Raw genomic sequence first — 17,788 nt, forward strand, 5'->3', positions numbered from 1 at the left:
CAAAACTGTATGTACATTTGTCAAAACTCATTGAACTGTATGCTTAAAAATAGGTGAATTATACTATATGTAAATATACCTCAATTTAAAATAATTTTAGTAAAATAAGGGCTTTGGGGCTGAATGATTCTAAAAATGCTTTGGGTCTAAAATCCTGAGTTTCTCTGATTGCGATGTGGGATAACCCGCAGAGCTATCTGGTAACCGACGTTAGGAGGAGGTGCACTTAAGCCTGTTGCAGTGAGGGCTTCGACCAAGTCTCTGCTGTCCTCTCCCCTCACATGGCAGCAGTGCGTACGTCCTGCTTCAGAAGGCATCCGCCTGCTCCAGTGTAGGCAGGACATCGGTAGCCTACGATTGGTTGTCAGCCATTTGAGTTTTAATGGTGGCTGCCACAGACCTGCCAAGATACCTGGAACTTGTCTAGTGGGTGTCACTACTGTCAGTGGGAGCAGGTGGAAGGCAGTTAACTAATTTAATGAACAAAAATCACAAAGAAAACAATGATGAGAGGGAGGTGGAGAAGAGAAAGCACCAAGGAGTCAGTGACTACCCGGAATTACAAACATGCATTCTGTCACAGAATCTTTATTTTACACATTTGCATCACAGCGAGAGGATTTATCCCACACATCACCCTGGTCTGAGCCCCCGCCCGTTACATGTTTACATAAATACTCTTCAATGGTCATTAGTGTTAATAAAAAAAAAAAATACTGAAAACTCCTTCTGCATCCCAATCTAACAAGGAAAGCAAATGATATTTACACACCTGCAAGCCCTCCCTCAAATGAAACTTACTTCTGGATTAAATATGTCTGACTTCTTTCAAGGTCACATGACTAGGCAAATGCAATCTACAATCTGCAAAAGCTGCTTAAGGAGCCAAGAACCCCCCGCTTGTGGGGACAGGATTTCTGGATCCTGTAATAGTAAGTAAATGCTAAGAAGGTTGACCCTCTGGCTCCCACGTCTGATTTGGCTGCCTACTGCAAAACCTCAAACAATTGCCTCAAAATAAACTTAGAGTCTTGAGGGTAAGTTAGTTTTTCTGTTTCACTTTGACATTTACTGACTTCATCCAGAATTCCTCCTTCCCAAATGGCCTGTCTACAGACTTCCTGCCACCAGAATTCCAACAGGTCCCTGACAACACAACGAAGTCCTCATGCCTCACTTGTCCCCTCCCTCACTGTGCTTTCTCACACAGTATCTCAGGGGATGTGCATGTCCCATGCCCTAGCAGTGAGCCATCTGAAGGCATTTATCTCTTTTTTAAGCATAAACCATGCAGAGAGGACACAGATACATCGCCAGACTACAAAAGAGGCCCCTAGGGAATATGGGGAGTGTTCAGCTTGCCAACCAAGAACTACATTCCAGGTGGTGACGAGTATTAGCATCAACTTAGGTAGATGTCTTTTAAAGACTCCCCGCCAGAAACACCCTAGGGAAAACTGGAATAAAGAGGAGATCTTTTAGAACATTTGCTATGTTCCAGATGAATACCTTCTTGATATACCAAGAGGTACTGAGTCCAAAGTCTAACTTCTTTAGTGTGGGAACCATTAACTTACTGAATCCTAAAGGGGAAAGCAAAGCATAGCAGGCCATGGGCTTCCTGGGCTTAGTGCATGTGAATCTGTTATAAGGCCAGGAGCAGGTCAGAGAAAGCAAAGGTGAGGTGTGGAGTGTGGACACAGGGGTGGAGGAGTGGGCTAGGATCTGTGTCCTTTGAAATTCAGCAGCTTGGCAGCATGAAGTATGAACCATTCTGCTGTTTTACTGGGTGTATGGAGCGGGGCCAACAACCCATCAGACTGTCTAATGTTCTAAGAGCCTTCCTCGAAGAAAATGCTTCAAGATGGGGGAGAGATGGCCAGAATGCTATTTGTAATTAAAACAAGCACCTTTTACTTTTCCTTTGCCTGTAAGGACTGTCTCCTTGCAACAGACTCTTGTAAGTACTAAAGCAAGACATACATTTTAGTGTGGGTGAAGACCATCACATACAGTCCAAAGCAATAATATACGGTATTAGCATGCACTCTCTTGATGAAATTCTCCTTAGCTTAGGAAATACACCCTTCACAAAGCTGCTGGGAGAAAATGCTGCAATGCACCAAAGCCTTCAGCCCGTATTCCCAGAGTAAGCCTATGTGGAATCAACAGCACGAGCAGAAGCAGGGTGGAGGAGGAGGAAGAAAGAAGGGAAGAAAGATGGAAGGAAAGAAGGAGGGAGGGCGGGCAGGTTGTGGAACAAGACAAGAGCAGAGATCCTGATGAGATCATAAAGCAGGAGTGGAAATCTTGCCATAACTGTCACGTGGGGTAGACTTACGAGGCTGTGTGCTGCTTTGGCTGGCTGGACATGTCCAGGAGGAAAAAACCCTGGATATTTTACTCTAAAGTGGTTTCCTGGAAGAAAACTGAACTGACTCATGCCATAGTCTGAGAAACCATCTTTTACACTGGAGCAAGCTTCACCTTACAGGAAAATGAGCCAACAATTCACCAGAGTCGTATTCAGCATTATCAAATCCATTGCTACTTAAATTTTAAAGCATTGAGGGACCAAGAAATAGGCTGATGGCCCTTGGCCACTGTTAGGAGCCAGGATTAACAGATCAATGATTGTTCTTATTGCCCAAGAAATAATTTTCTAGCAAAATACACACACTTTATTAAATTTCACAGCCAGCAGCACTTCCAGTCCACAACAGATTTCTCAAAGGAAACATGGATATTTTGCGTAGGCAGAAACAGGGAGTAGGAGTACAAAGTGAAGCTATAAATACCACCAATGGCTCTGCAACATGCACGCGATCTTTTCTGCCCAATCCCTGAAAGACTGCAAGGGCTTAACCGCTCAACACCACATTACAATAAGCCAAAGTGGATCGTGAAAATCAGGCTGCAGGAAGCGGCTTGTGAGTTGGTGAAACTACTTGGTTTTGGACCCCAATTAGCCATCTTTACTCAAGAGCAGAGCTGAACGCTGGATCACAGCTATTAAGTGATGGAGAAAAAGAAGACAAATTTATAGAATGGAAAGGAGAACTTCAATGATTTCTTAAGGGCTTGGAACCACCACCTGTTTTCCCAATCTTAGGCTGGGTTTTTGATTTTTCTTAATCATCTGTCTGACTTCAAACCTTCTACCAGTTATATATGGGCAGATGACCTGCTAGTTGGGGAAGGCCGTAGCCAGCCTTTACTTTAAAAATACTCCTTTATCTCATCTGTACAGTCCTGTTCTGGAAGTATCAGGACTGTAGAAGTGCAGCCACTCAGCCATTCTGTGAGTGAGCCCACAGATGTCCTGGTGCTTGGGTTCACAAGCTAGCGTGCTCGTTGAGGCTCTGGCCTTGACTGCCAGGCCCAACAGCGCTTGTCCGCACACACTCTCATCCTCCCTCTCACTCCTCCACTCACAGGCTTCTTTGCTGGAAAAATCCAGCATGTGAAATGAGGATACCTCCATGGAGACTCTTTCTAGTAGGGAGGTTTCTTGTTCTTGCCAAGGAGTCTATCGCCTGGTCAACAACACCTGCTTGCAGGAGAAACAGCAAATGGGTTCTTGTGAGGGAAGTACCCAGGAGGGTTTTGGTGGTCCCAGCATGAGACACATTTCTGCAGAGCTGGTATTGTGTGTACATGCAGGAAAAGAAAGGGTTAAAAATGTTCCCATCCTCCATCCAATCCCCCTTCTCCTGTCACATAGCTCCACATTACCTTTAAAAAAAAGGGGTCCCTTACATGAATACGTAGGGCATATTTACCCTTCTCCTGAAGATGAGAAGATGCACAAACACTCCCCTAAAATACCTGCCGAGAGACAAGCAGCCACGGCCCGAGAAGACACTTGCTCCTCCTCCACAGTAGCCAATAGGGGGCTGGGCAGAGCACAAGGGCTTATGAAAGTGCATAGAAAGGATACCCACTTCCGTGCTGGTCATTTAGGAAGTGAAATGGCACAGGAGAGAGAAAACAACTGTTTTCTGAGTAAAACCCTTCCAGGTTCCCAAACCTGGGATTGTAAGTGTGACCCCCAAATCCTATGGTTTCTGGTTGACTCTTCTGAGCTGGAGGCAAGAAAACAACTCCAAGAGACTGTGACTGTCCTACTCATCCCCTTCCCCCAGCCAGCCCCAAGGCCCCTATTCCTGCAGGTACAGCTCACCTACAAGCCCAGGCAGGGTTGGGCTCAAGCTTCTGGAAGTGGCTCTACCCAGCCAGCCTCCTAAGCACTAAGTAGCTTTCCTGCTGGGGCCATGTTTTGGTCTCCTGATAAGACCTCAAGTCACAATGGACCTTCTGTGTTTGCCCCATCATCAAATGGCTTATCTGTGAGTTGCAATACTGTTCCCTTTAGGCAGCTGGGTTCATCCCCAAGATCTGAAAGTTCAGAAGGGAACTTTCGTGAGTTTCTGTGAAAGACTTCACCATCCCGAAATCCCTGAGAGTAAAACTCTGTTTAATCACACTCATGTTCTTCACATACATACACTCTTGGAATATGGGAACCAAGTCTGTTTAATTCATCTATTTAAAATGCTTACCTAGCCTATAGAAAAAGCTTTGAATGATGATGATTTGCTGTACATTAATATTTGCTTGAACACTACCCTTTTCTGCCCCTAGCTGCTCCTTAAGGAAAATTCCTTCCCTTTTCCCCCCAAATTCTGATCACACAAAATAGAAACAAGCTATAAGAGGAGAGGGAAACAAGACAGTGCTGCTCTGGACAGCTAGCAGAGCCAGATGTGCAGGGAAATCCTATAGGAGGATGCTTTTTGACCTGTAACATACACATACATTTCTTCCCATCCCTTAAGCAACGTAGAATACACCTCAATCAAGAAACCCATTTCCCACCAGCTGGACTGTGTTCCAGGATCACGACCTTGACAGTGACATTACAGCCGTCAGAGGACAGAGCCCTTTTAGAAAGAAGACTACTGGGCCTCTAGAGCTGCTGGTTCCTGATCACTTTTAGTATCTGAAATAAAGGTCTGAGGCAAAATTCAGGGCTAGGAATCCTGGGGCAGGTGCTACACACTAAGTTGGGTTTTGTCTTTGCTTTCTAGAATAACCTAATTTCATTTATTTTTGTCTCCCAAAGGTGAAATGAGACTGTCCCTTTCCCTCCTTTGTAGTCCCTGTGTCATCAGTAGACATGTGACCCTTTCCTAAAGCCCTGCTCCCGTACTGTGACTGGCAGCAGACACATGCCTCCCACCCACCTCCCCACCACCAACACCCCTTTCTATGCCACAACACACTTGGGATCATGGCTGTAGATACCTCAGAGCTCCCAATTGTAAAAAAATTTAAATTAAAAATAAGTTCCTCCTTCTGTCCTCCTCCCTCTCCTCTACGCTCCCTCCCCACCTGCCTGAAGGAGAATTCTAGCTGCCTATAACCAGCCAAATCCAGTTTCCACAAAAGAGAATACAAAATTAGGTTTCCGTGGCACTTTGCTCCCAGCCACGTGCTCTGTGGTGTCACTGCTGGGAGGTGCCGATAGTTAGTTCACTGCCGGGAACTGCTCTTGCTCACCAATAGACTGTTAATAAATTAAAAGTCTCCTTTGACAGCGTCCTCCTCAGGCTGGCTCCATCACACGGTGCCTTCCCAGTCACCCTGGGGCTCCACAGAGCCATTGGTCACCTTCTTGACTTTCTTCATATTCTCCATCACCCCTAACGTTGTCACTCTGAACAAGGAAAAAAACAGAAAACAGATCTAGAATCAGAGACAGATTTGGGTTTGAATCCTGGCCCACTCTTTGCTAGCTGTGTAACCGTGGCCAAGTCACTTGACTTCTCTGTGCTTATGTATGATAAATAATTCTCACTTTCCAGAACTGTCATGAGGAAAAAAAGAGATTCTCCAAAGTGCCTAATCAACAAATACCAGCTGTCATTATTACAATCACCATTAATCTCTTTTTGTTATGACCTCCGGAATTTTTACATTGCATATACAAGGGTGCTTCAAAAAGTTGGTGGAAAATGGAATTAAAAAATAATATGAACCTTTCTATGAACGTCTTGAAGATCCCCTCAGTATAATAATTATGATCATGAGACCAATATCTGAATCATAATTAACATTCAGAAGAGAAAGCTAATTAGCTGTACAGACATTTATAATAACCAGCCACAAAGGATCATTTCTGAGTCATGGGACAGAACCACAGGTTTGGAGGAACCTTGCGGGCCCAAAGATTCTCTGACAACTACAGACAGAGAACTAGCTACTCTCTGCAAATCCAGGCCACATGGCTGTCAGTCAGCACGTGGCCTCTGCCTCCACTCTGTGAGCTCCCGGGGCAGGGGTCTTACTCTGTTGGTGATTCACAGTAATAGAGCCGTTCACCAAACGTGACACTTAGAAATGGAAGAACGCAGGTCTCACAGGGCAAGAGAGGCTGAGCAAGGCAGCTCTCTACATCACAGTGAATACCAGCCAGGTCTATGAGAAGACAACCTCCTACCTCACAAAAGGTGACCTGGATAGGTTCTAAGGTGTCCTGTATCTATGAAGGAACTGGGGGCTCCGTAAGTAGCAGCAGAAACCAAGCAGAGATTTTGAATGTCAAAAACTACCTGGCCCAGGATCTCCCTAAGTGTCTACAGAGGAAACAATGAGGCACTTGTGTTCCCCCATCATGGACCAAAAGGAATTTCCTAATCAGTGAAATAAATTCAATCAATCAACTCTACAGACTCTCTTCATGGACCCAGCTTATCCCTCCACCAACTACCTAATCCCTTCATCTACAAATGGTGACACACTGGCCTTATATGTGACACAACTAGAGTGCGCCCACCTGCACTTCATGGTAAATAAATGTTTTTATGAGGTAGGTGAAAAAAAACTTTCTCCTTTCCTTCCTCCTTCATTCCTGCCACCAAGTTGCTGCTGTAACCAGGCCTCAAAGCCATCCAGTCCTCCCCAGAGTTGAGACTTTTCTCAACAAGAGTCCCTCAGACTCACAGGTTATTTGTACCTGTGGCAAAGTTGGGACAAGGTATATTGCCAGAATGTGTTTCTCAAGGGAACTAAGAGATTCCCACAGGTGCTGTCAGTGAGTGTAAAGGCACCCCCAAGACAAAGGAGATGCCTCAACTGAAACCACCCCGCATCACGGCCCATCAGCTGGTTCACATATTAGGCCTGACCTCCTTAGGAAGAGATCACACTTTCCCCAGGAGGAATCACAGCACACTGGGCTGCTCCTGAAGGGACAGGGAGGCAGTGCCTCCGCATGAGCAAGAGAACCATAGCCTTCCAGCTCCAGCACAGCAGACCCTCCACGCCTGTTTAGATCAGCAGGAAATGCAATCTCTAGTCTTTCAGTAACACTCCCAGTAATAATACAACTATCCTATCATTAAAGCACCTTGTTACCAAAGGACAAGGAGTTCACCACACACTGACACTGAGAGGCAGAAGCACATTCACTGTGACTCAAGTCTGACAGCAGGCTTGGGGAAAACATTTTCTAGCTTGCTTTTCCTGAGAAAATAATCCTTTCCAGGTGATGGTCTAATTGAGAAAACAGCTTTTATTCTCTCAAGACAGGCCTGGTGCTAAGTCCCAGAGGAGAAGAAAAATAGGACTGTTGCTCTTAGGGAGCCCACAGCCCAGTAGAAAAGCCAGTCTTACAGAGCATCAACACAAGCCATTGGACAACACACAGGAGTGCTGCAAGCCAGGCTGGAAATGGCTCCGGGTGAGAAGAATACTCTCGGTTTGGGGAACTGAGGAAGCTTTGAAGCCTGTATTGAAAGATGAGGAGGACCTGGTCAGTAAGATGGAGGGGTGGGAGGAGGGCAGAGAAGTTTCTGGAAAGAAGGCAAAAGGCATGGAAGAAAAAAAAAGTTTCAGGGATTGCTAAGCAGTTAGGGAATGCTAGGTAGTCGCAGCAGTACCTACAGCAGTCTGTGAAGGAAAGAGGCAGGAAGAGTCATGGGTGGACACAGGCAGTCAGGGCTGTGGGCAGCCTCTTCTGCCTGTTACTGGTGGACAGACTTGATTCTTATACCAGGGGTTCTCCGCCTTGGCTCTAGCTCAGGATGCCCGAAGGAGGTAGAAAGCATAGATACCTGAACTCTAGGCATTGAGAATCAGAGCCGCCAGGGGAGTGGCTGGGGAGCCTACCCTTCAAAAGCACTCTACAAGTGATTCTGGCAGCCCAGGAGAATGGACAGGAAGGGAAGACCAGAAGTTAGGAAATCAGCCATCACAAAAGCAGGGGCACTGGGAGAAGGGGGCTGGGGGTAAGAGAAATGAAGTTAGGCCTACAAGATACAGTCACTCACTCCACGTGGGCTGAGGAAGAGGGAGGTGCTTTGGCCAACACCCACATTCTGCTGTTGGTGACTGGGTGGATGGCAGTGCCATTAAGGCCTGTGGAAAATGCAGGGAGAGCGTCAAGCTTGGGAAGACTGCAGTTTCAAGTCTGAAATAACAGTGAGCAGGTGGGCCTGAAGCTCAGGAGAGGCGAGTGGGCTGGAGCTGGAGGTTGGGGAGCGCTCAGTGAAGAGATGGAAGAGGTGGCTTTGGGCATGGATGGTGCTAGGAATAAGAGGGAGAATGGGAATAAGGGCACATGGGAGCCCAGGAGGGTGTCAGAGGTGGGGCAGGTGGTGGTGGGGTTCAGCATGAAGCCAGGACTGGGAGCTGCTGAACTGATGAAGTGAACAGAAGGAGATGAAACCTGACGGCAGATACTGGGGGTGAGCTGGGCTGGGGGACAACAACTACATCCTGTTTCCCCAGCAACCTTCTGGGAAGTTAAAGGGACATCTGGGGCCCAAGTGCTGCGGACTTGGTGCCAGCCATTCTCCTTGCAGTTCTAACACTGCAGCAGTGGGAAAGGAGACCTAGGTTACATTAACACCCTAAAGTCTCCCCAGCAGGGATCCACAGAGATGGAGATTCAGCAACTTTGCAGGCACCTCCCTGGGTGTCTTAGTTTCAGAGCCAACACTGAAGGGGACCAAACAGCTGAAGAGCCAACACACAGCCAGCAACCTGCACCCCAGATAACCATTTTCAAATGCCATACAAGCAGTACAGAAAGGTGCTCTACAAAGCTCAGGTTAAGCAATGGCTGTGGTGATTTGCAGTGTAAACTCCATCTCAGAGGCTCTAGAGACAGGCTCAGGAGCTGCCCAGGTCACAGCCCCCACCACTCACTCCACAGACAGGAAGTGAGGCCTGCCCTTCTTGCTCTACTCATTCTTTCTCTGCTGCCTGGTGAGACGCCCTTCCTCTCACCCCAGGTGCAGACCTCCTTCACAGCACACCTCCTGTTGGTCTCACTGTTCCCACACTACCAGTTAGCTCCCTGAGGGCAGGGCTTCTGCACGAGCTGCTACTCCACCACCCCCCAGAGGACTAATGCAGCCACTCACAACCACGCACAGTGAACTGGCCTCTCTGCCTGCCAAACCCAACATGTGCTTCCAGCAGAAGCTGTTGTTACCTCCAGTGCTGCTCAGGGAAGCACTTCTTTGAGCCACTCCTGACTTCAGGAGGGCACCTGCCTCAAGGGCTGGCAGCTCCTAAGCCAGTCTGAGGCAGGGGGCATCAGCACTAAGCCAAGCAGTGGTACTCCCTCTGCTAAGCCAAGCAGAGGGACCAGCACAGGTGAGTCTGCAGAGCACAGTGCTATGGGTTAAATATGTTTCCCAAAAGTTCCCGTATTGGAAACATGACCCCCATTGTAAGAGTGTTAAGAGGGTAGGAAATCCAATTATGGTATCTGAAAGGTAGGGCATTTAAGAAGCAATGAAATCTGTGAGGACTGTGCTCTCGTGAATGGGTTGATCCATTCATGGAGTAATGGGCATGGTTCTGATGGCTTTATAAGGACAATGAGTGAGAAAGTTAGTTCTCTCTTGCTCAGCCCATGCACACCAAGTGACACCTTGCATTGCTGTAGAAAGTCACCACCAAGAATAAGGTCGTCACCGTATGCATGCCCTGGACCATGGACTTCCCAGCCTCCAAAACTGTAAGAAATAAATTTCATTTCTTTTTAAATCACCCAGTTTCAGGTATCCTGATATAAGCAACAGAAACAGACTAATACAGATGGAGTGGAGCAGAGAGGTGCCTGCGAGAAGGAATGGGCACTTTATAAACCAGAGATGGAGAGAGCAGACAACCCAGGGCTGCCTCTCATTTTCCTTCTGCATCTAAATGGTGACACCCTCCTCCTTGCAAAACCCTGAGTCTCTGTGCTTGCAACTAAAAGTGCTGAATGAACACAGGTTCCTTCTGCCACACCAGACTGCAATCGAATGTGGCTTGGGCCTAAGTGGCCCGCGGACACGTTTTCTGAACTTGAAATGTGGAGAGGCCTGATTAAGAGACAGTTCTTAGTCTGTGACTCCCATTTCCACCTTTGTTCCCCATCCACCCAAATGAATGTAGGAAGAAGTAGAAGGTTAACAGCAACCCTGAGGACAGCACTCTGGAATGCAAACCCCAGGAGACAACTTCCAGCCCTGGAACCCACACCAAACATTTCTTCTCACTCACTTCTCAGGATGACAGAAATAATTTAGAACATCGAAGATATGCATAGCACAGGAGGCGGCTACCAAATCTGATAAATTAAAACTGCATCCATTACTTTTTAACTTGCTGATTTTTTTAATGATAAATTGTTACCAAAATTGGTAAGCCCCAAGAGGGGTGCTGAAAGAAACAGAAGGGAAAGAGAAAGTCAGCATAACCTCTGATAGTGCCCTCATTCCCAAGCTCAAAGAGAGAAGCCGTGGTAGGCCTAAGGGGTGACAGCTGTGCAGGAGGCAGCTGTGCCAACTGCGTGCAGGCCAGGGTCCGAGGAGGGTGGAAGAGGCTCCTCCAGAAGCACTCTACCCCAAGGGGAGGGTCTTAGTCCTGGGATCAACAAGCAGGACTGCGCTCCCACAGCCCAGCTTCAGATAAAAGAGGTGAGAACATGGGAAAAAGAAACCACCAGAATCTCAGTCAATAAAGTCAGCGAATGGCCCAGGTCAGAGTTCATGCATCTCTACTGGATAAGACTCTTTAGGAATAGGGTAGATTTGTTTTGAATGGGGGAGTGTGGGGGGCAGCAGGGTGGAAGGCATAAGGAATGTTACTTCCCATAAAGAGGTTCTTTGTCCTGTGGCAGAGATCAGACCTAGCTCCCTTTTTCAGGGAACACCCACTGATGACGGTTTACAGGGAGCTAATGACCTTCCAGAAAACAGAGGCAAGGGCTCTGCTTGCCTCTGGCTTGAGTTATTTCTGGAGGACCTAAGAGGTGCCATCCAGGAACAGCAACCAAGTGGAAGAGAGAGATGACAGCCCTGGGCACTGTGTCATTCCCAAGAAGCTGTAATTAGCCTTTACACTCACCTGCAGGTGAGCTTGGAAGGCGGGCTGACAGCAGGCTGACAGCGGAGCTGCCGTCTCAGGCCGGTTCTGCTCTGTCACATCTTATCAATCCACAGGACTTTCCCAACAGTAGCATTCTTAGTTAAAGAGAAACCCCAGAAGAACTTCCCAAGAATGATTTCCTTGCTGACTTAAAGGCACTTTGCATCAATCAGTTCCTAAACTACTTCTGTTTCACAGGCTAAACTGAGCTGTTCTCACTGGAAATATCACCGCCCTAAATACAACTCTCGTTTAGTTTGACTATCTCTGTAGCTGTTGTTCCACATGCAGCCCTTCAGCCACTGAAGAGCCCACTTCTCTATTACAGTATGGCTCACACTAAGCCACGGAAAACCACTCAGCATAATCACACACTCTTCCCCTTGTCTTAGGGCTGTAAGCTTAGGCAACCAAGGGATTCTCCCTGACTCCAACATTCTAACCTTGCCCAAATCTTGCCAGAATAAAGAACACACTGTTTAGTTCCCACTAGTCTGGTGGTCTGTCCATCTACTCCCTCTCCTTTCCCTCCCTTGATTCCCACAAACACCTTCTTGCTAAATTGATTACCATTATCATCAAATATTGTCACAGAAAAACAAACACCAAAAATTTTTTAAAAAATTTTTGCTACGAGACAAAAATACCTTCACCATGCATCCACACTTCAGGATGTAATGGCCGAGGGAAAGGACGTGGGGAACAGGACCCCACACTGCTGTTGTGGAGGACAAGTCAGTAAAGCAGAATGACCCAGTCTTTCAGCTCCAGCTGCCTGCCCCAGAGCAACTCTGCATAACACCGATGGAACAAGCTAAAGGTCTCTCAGCCTGGAATTGGGTAAACATACCAGGTTTTAGGTTACTTACTCATGCTGCTGCTCACCAGGCTGGCTCTCATTTGTGCCTCTTTAGCCAACAGTCACTTGCTCAGATTCTGCTACTTCCAGATTAGGCATGTCTGATGGTCACCCTGATTTTTTCCCTCTACTGTCTATAAAAAGGTGTTTCTTCCTCTGCACAGGGAGATGTGTTTGGGGCCCATTAGCAGTTTACTGTTCCAACAATGGAGCTGAGCACAGTTATCCCATGCCACCCAACCTGCCTGACAATCAAGCAGAGCCTAGCATGGGCCAAATCTCAGCCTTTGAATCAAGAAAAGCCAAAGGCTACCAGGGCTGGGGGCAGTATACTTGATACCAATGAAAAAGAAAGGGGAAAACTCAGCCTTAGGCTAATCATCAAACACAACAATGGCCTATCACATTTCAGAGTAGCAAGCAAATATGCTTCATCACCATTTACTTTTCTAGAAAATGACTGCCCTTTCCCAGAAAATAGGACCCTAGAGTCACTTACCCTGCAGCTCAGAAAACCCATCTTAGTGCTCAGATAAAGGTCAAAGTCATTGTGCTGGCTGTGAAAAGCCACTTAGTTATCTGATGATAAAGGACGTTTGAGGCTCATTAGCAGACTTATGGACAACTCAGAAGATCACATTTTCAGACATAAGTTCCTAATGGCAGAGCCTGACAGGAAGTGGGGTTGCCTGTTCTCAACAGTTTTGAACTGGCCAAGTATATTCCCAACTTCATGCCACTGAGTTATCAGAAGCAGGCTCCAATGATGCTTAACAGAATGGCAAGTTCCATTTTCCCTGACAAGACTGAGCAATGCTTGGCAAATATTGTGCTTCAAACTAAGTAAGACAGCCTGGGGCTCAAGAGTCCACTTCCTTCTGCTAAAAATAGAGGAACCACCTCTGGAGCAACAAAATGCTGAGAGCAGCTGGTCCAATTCACATGTGCTGCTTTTAGTGAGGTAAAGAGGTCGGGGCCAAGGAAGAGAGGTAAGAAAGGAGATTTCTTACACAGATTCCATTTCCAAGTCATCTTCTTCCTGAGAAAGTTGTAGGTAGGGGTTATCTGAAGCTGGACGGAATTTATACCCCGTTAGAACAAAGAATACCAGCGTGGCCATTTCATTCAGGAGCTGTAAGTTTAAAAAATCACCCCAAAATAAAGGAATTAGCAACACTGTTCTTCAGAAAGCAGTGGAACTAAACAAACTGACACATCCTCCACAATCTACCACTCACTGATTACTGAAATGCCAGAGTTTACTGCTAGACAGCATTTTCCTTAGATTTGCTGAAGCCTAAGCCAGGAGCATTCTGCCCAGAGATGAGTTGAGTTCCTGCTTTAACCTGTCTTCAGTGGTATATATTTTTTTAAAATAATTATTTTAACTTATCAATATTGAATATAGTTGATTTTCGTGTCCCTTTACCAATTCCTCCTTTTCCTCCCTCTCTCTCCCCCTCCCCCCATCAACATCATATCTGTTCACTTGTCTTAACAAGTTCAAGGAATTGTGATTGTTGTGTCTTCTTCCCCCCACCCCCCCGTTCATTTGTATATTTACTTATTTATTTTTATTAGCTCCCACAAATAAGTGAGAACATGTGGTATTTCTCTTATTTCATTTAATATAATTTTCTTTACGTCCATCCATGTTGCTGTGAATGACAGTATTTCATTTTTTTTTTTAATAGCAGAGTAGTATTCCATTGTGTAGATATACCACGTTTTCCTTATCCACTCATCCACTGATGGGCACTTAGGCTGGTTCCAACTCTTGGCTATTGTAAATAGCACTGCAATAAACATGGGAGAACAGGTAACCCTTCCACATGATGATTTCCATTCCTCTGGGTATATACCCAGCAGTGAAATAGCTGGGTCATATGGTAGATCTACCTGTAATTGTTTGATGAACCACCACACCATTTTCCATAAAGGCTGCACCATTTTGCAGTCCCACCAACAGTGTAGGAGGGTTCCTTTTTCTCACTGGTATCTCTTAAGATCGCATCATATACCCACTTTTTCCTACCAAGAGTTCTTCAAGAAAAAGTCAATTTGGTGGCTCTAGCAGTTAAGCTAGTTCTAGCATACTGTGAAGATACTTTATTATTGGAATAATAATGGGCAAAGAAGAAGGGAGGTCTGAATTCTAAATTATTCTAAGCCCTATAACCCAAGAAAGATTTAGATGTCTGATCTAAATTTTAATTATACAGGGAAAATCTTACTACTCTTTCTGCCTGAGGCTTTTCTCTTTCAAAGATTTTTAACACTGAGAACTAAAAATCAATAATGCAATTATTTCCAGATTTCTCACATAACCCAAGACTTCATCCTGAGACATAAATTCTCTAGCACTGTCCCCTATGAGCAGCATACCTGGTAGAGCCACTTCCACTGGAACGGAACAGCAAGCTTTAGGAGAAATGCAATGATCCTGGTGAAGTATATGTAACACACAATCTATACGAAGAAGAAACAAACAAGAAATAAAATCACCACAGAAATTAGGGCACTACTCTCTTCCAACAATTTGCTTTCACAGAGTAACTATTTCCGTTTCTATGAAACAGAAAACAAAACTTCCTGGAGAAAATTATTTGACACTTATAGTTCTAATTAATAAATTCAGCAGAGGGGACTGGCTGGTTAGCTCAGAGAGTTACAGCACAGCCTTATAACACCAAGGTCATGGGTTCGGATTCCTGCACCGGCCAGCCACAAAAAATAAAAAATAATAAATTCAGCGGCGAGAGAGATGGCTACTCCACTCACAACACTACACTTAAAAGGATTTCTTCACTATCTCTAGGTGACCAAGATATTGATAATAGCCATATCCAACAGGGAGGACAAGACACCATAGTATGGTTGCTCTGAACTCTTCCTCACTCTATCCACATACACAACCCCTTGATTTCAATCTCCAAAGGGTAATATTTTTTATTCCCAGGTTTTGAAGGATATTTACCAGTAGTAATAGCAAAATAAAGCCACACAGGAAAAATGCTGGCTTTGAGTCTCTTTATCAGCAGATGCTATAAACATTTGAGGTCCATACTCAGAGTACAAATACTAACAAGTACTCTAGCAAGGGAAAATGCCTTCATTTCTTCACTGTGACAAGGACGCAACCTGCTGGCCACTCAAGCACGGATTGCTCACTGGGCCTAAGCTTAGGGTGGCCAGCTTGCAGGCCAGGCCAGACACACTTGGGTTTTAGGCATAAAGGTCTGGAACCCTAGCCCAGCCATCGAGGACCACCTATCATTGTCACCACATGCATCAAGAGGCTTTGGATTGACACCTGTGCCTTTTCTGGTGGCTGACACAAAATCCGCAGCAAAAAGAAAAAAACCCAAGTGGATCATCTGCCTCTGCTTTTATACCACTGAAGTCTCTAATCTCTGCTCAGGCAAAAGAACTGTCCAAAGTGACAGTGCCAAAACCACAGCTGGAAGACCTGGAAACTGTCTTTTAGGAATCAGGAAGCAAACTCTAGAAGACCCATACCTTATATATTCCAAGAAACTGAGATCCTTACTAATTCACAGCAAGCTCTGTCTTTGGTGCTATGCTTATAGGACTCTTCACGTCCCTCACAGGTTTTATAAGAACTGCCTCAATTTTTCTGTCCTTAAGAGAAATATTATTACTATGACATGAAACTAGTTTTCTGTGGGGAAATTTGAAAGAAAAAAGAGGTATCTACTCTAATAATTGTTTTATTTAATTTAATTAATTTATTTATTTTAAAGATGACCGGTAAGGGTATCTTAACCCTTGGCTTGGTATTGTCAGCACCACGCTTAGCCAGTGAGCCAACCGGCCATCCCTATACAGGATCCGAACCCATGGCCTTGGCATTAACACCGCACTTTCCCGAGTGAGCCACAGGCCGGCCCTACTCTAATAATTTTAATTGAAAAGAAAAAAGGCTGCAGAAGAGCATTATGATGTGAGGCCATTTTTCTAAATTAGAAAAACAGCAAGTCAAAGGAGCAGCTATGTATAGTACAGGTCTAGAAAGAACCTAGAGGAATAACTACTAAACTGTTACCCTTGGGGAGGGCAGGAAAGGAGGAGGATGGAAGATCAGGCTCATAAAGGGCTTGTGTTATATTTCTATGACCCTGCGTCTTTGGTTTTGGGTTGCTGGGGTTTTTTTGTTTGTTTGTTTTACATCAAGCATATGTTACTTTTCTAAGTATGTAAAGTCAAATTTAAAACTAAAATTTAAGAAGAAATAATTCAAATACTTAATTTCCCATCCTATGGGACACAATTTGATTTGTAAACTGAAATCCATGCAGCTCCAGGAAGCACATCATCTGCTCTCACCAATTTTTCGGAAGTTCACTTGCCATACTCCTTGAATTGATCTTATTTACAGATTTAGGATTTTTTTACTCACCAAGACGTAATAATGTCTGAAAAGTTTCAGCTTTGCTAAGTTAATAGCAGCTAGGGAGAAGAAAGAACAAAATGAAAGGTTCATTAACCTCTTTTCTCATCTTTAAAATCAAGTCCTGTTCAGGTACCTCTCGGTCAAGAGGCTAATGGATGAATCCATGTATCTGGAAACAAATCCACTAGGCAGGCTCTGCCCCCAACCACCAAGGAGCAAGGGAGCTGTGGGAGCTGGCCTGCACCGGCAACTCAAGGGCATCTCTCACTCTGGGGTCAGCAGCTTTAAACCAACCATGGTGGGAGAAGAGTGACAGCACAGAAATTGGCAGATGCTACAAATCAGGACTCCCCCACCAGACAGCCAGCATGAACTATTTCAGTGCTGCCACTGCAGCTGACAGAGCTGTACCCTCCACGAGCACCAGTCTCAGGTTGGTACCAGGGCACCGACTGGGGGAGCCTCCCACTAGCTGAGTCTAAATGTAATTAACCCTCAGGTACGTTTTGCAAATTTCACTTAAGTTTTCATTTAGTGCCTTGTAATAAGACCTTTATTTTTTTTATCTTGTCTACTTTTCCTGATAATATAAAGGTACTTTATAATTATTGATTGCTTTGTATATCTTTTTCTATTCTGTCAACATATGTATCTCATATCTATGATAAATATTTAATAATGTGTCTCTTGTAAAAATACAACCTCCCTGACTGTGTCCTACCTTCCTGAATGCTCAAGGTCAGCAGAGCCAGGACAGCTAACTTCCTGACACTGTCTTTGGCTATGAAATATTGATGACCACAGAGGGTAGCCTGGCTCCCTCCCTTATTAAGCAAGCTTTTCATTCATCATAAACCTTCCTGCAGGAGGCAAGTCAATTTTGCTTAATAGCATTCAATTACTGATTCAGTTTAGGAATGGGACTGTGGGTAGTGAAGTTTCAAAGTTCCTCTTCCTCCCCTTCTGGCTCATGATTAGTGAGGGCATCAAACTTAGGATTCCAAAAGAAATTCCTGGAACCATAAATTATCTTCACATGATTATCTACTAACAGTTATCTGCAAGAACCTCATCTGAGAAACCAA

The 17,788-nt window shown here is 45.2% G+C and overlaps 1 protein-coding gene across 2 annotated transcripts in view; it reads right to left on the reverse strand.

The window, feature by feature from the left end:
- Positions 1–572: 572 nt before the first annotated feature.
- Positions 573–17,788, reverse strand: part of GPR107 (G protein-coupled receptor 107) — a 71,341-nt gene continuing 54,125 nt past the window's right edge. For both annotated transcript variants that reach the window (XM_063081760.1, XM_063081759.1), the window contains exons 15-18: positions 16,710–16,759; positions 14,675–14,758; positions 13,300–13,421; positions 573–5,719 (exon numbers count right to left, since the gene is read on the reverse strand). In XM_063081760.1, coding sequence (XP_062937830.1) covers positions 5,623–5,719; positions 13,300–13,421; positions 14,675–14,758; positions 16,710–16,759 — 353 coding nt within the window. In that variant the 3' untranslated portion in view covers positions 573–5,622. The remainder of the gene's footprint in view (positions 5,720–13,299; positions 13,422–14,674; positions 14,759–16,709; positions 16,760–17,788) is intronic.

The sequence above is a fragment of the Cynocephalus volans genome, chromosome 17 (genome assembly GCF_027409185.1).
Source record: "Cynocephalus volans isolate mCynVol1 chromosome 17, mCynVol1.pri, whole genome shotgun sequence".
In the NCBI taxonomy this organism is placed as follows: Eukaryota; Metazoa; Chordata; class Mammalia; order Dermoptera; family Cynocephalidae; genus Cynocephalus; species Cynocephalus volans.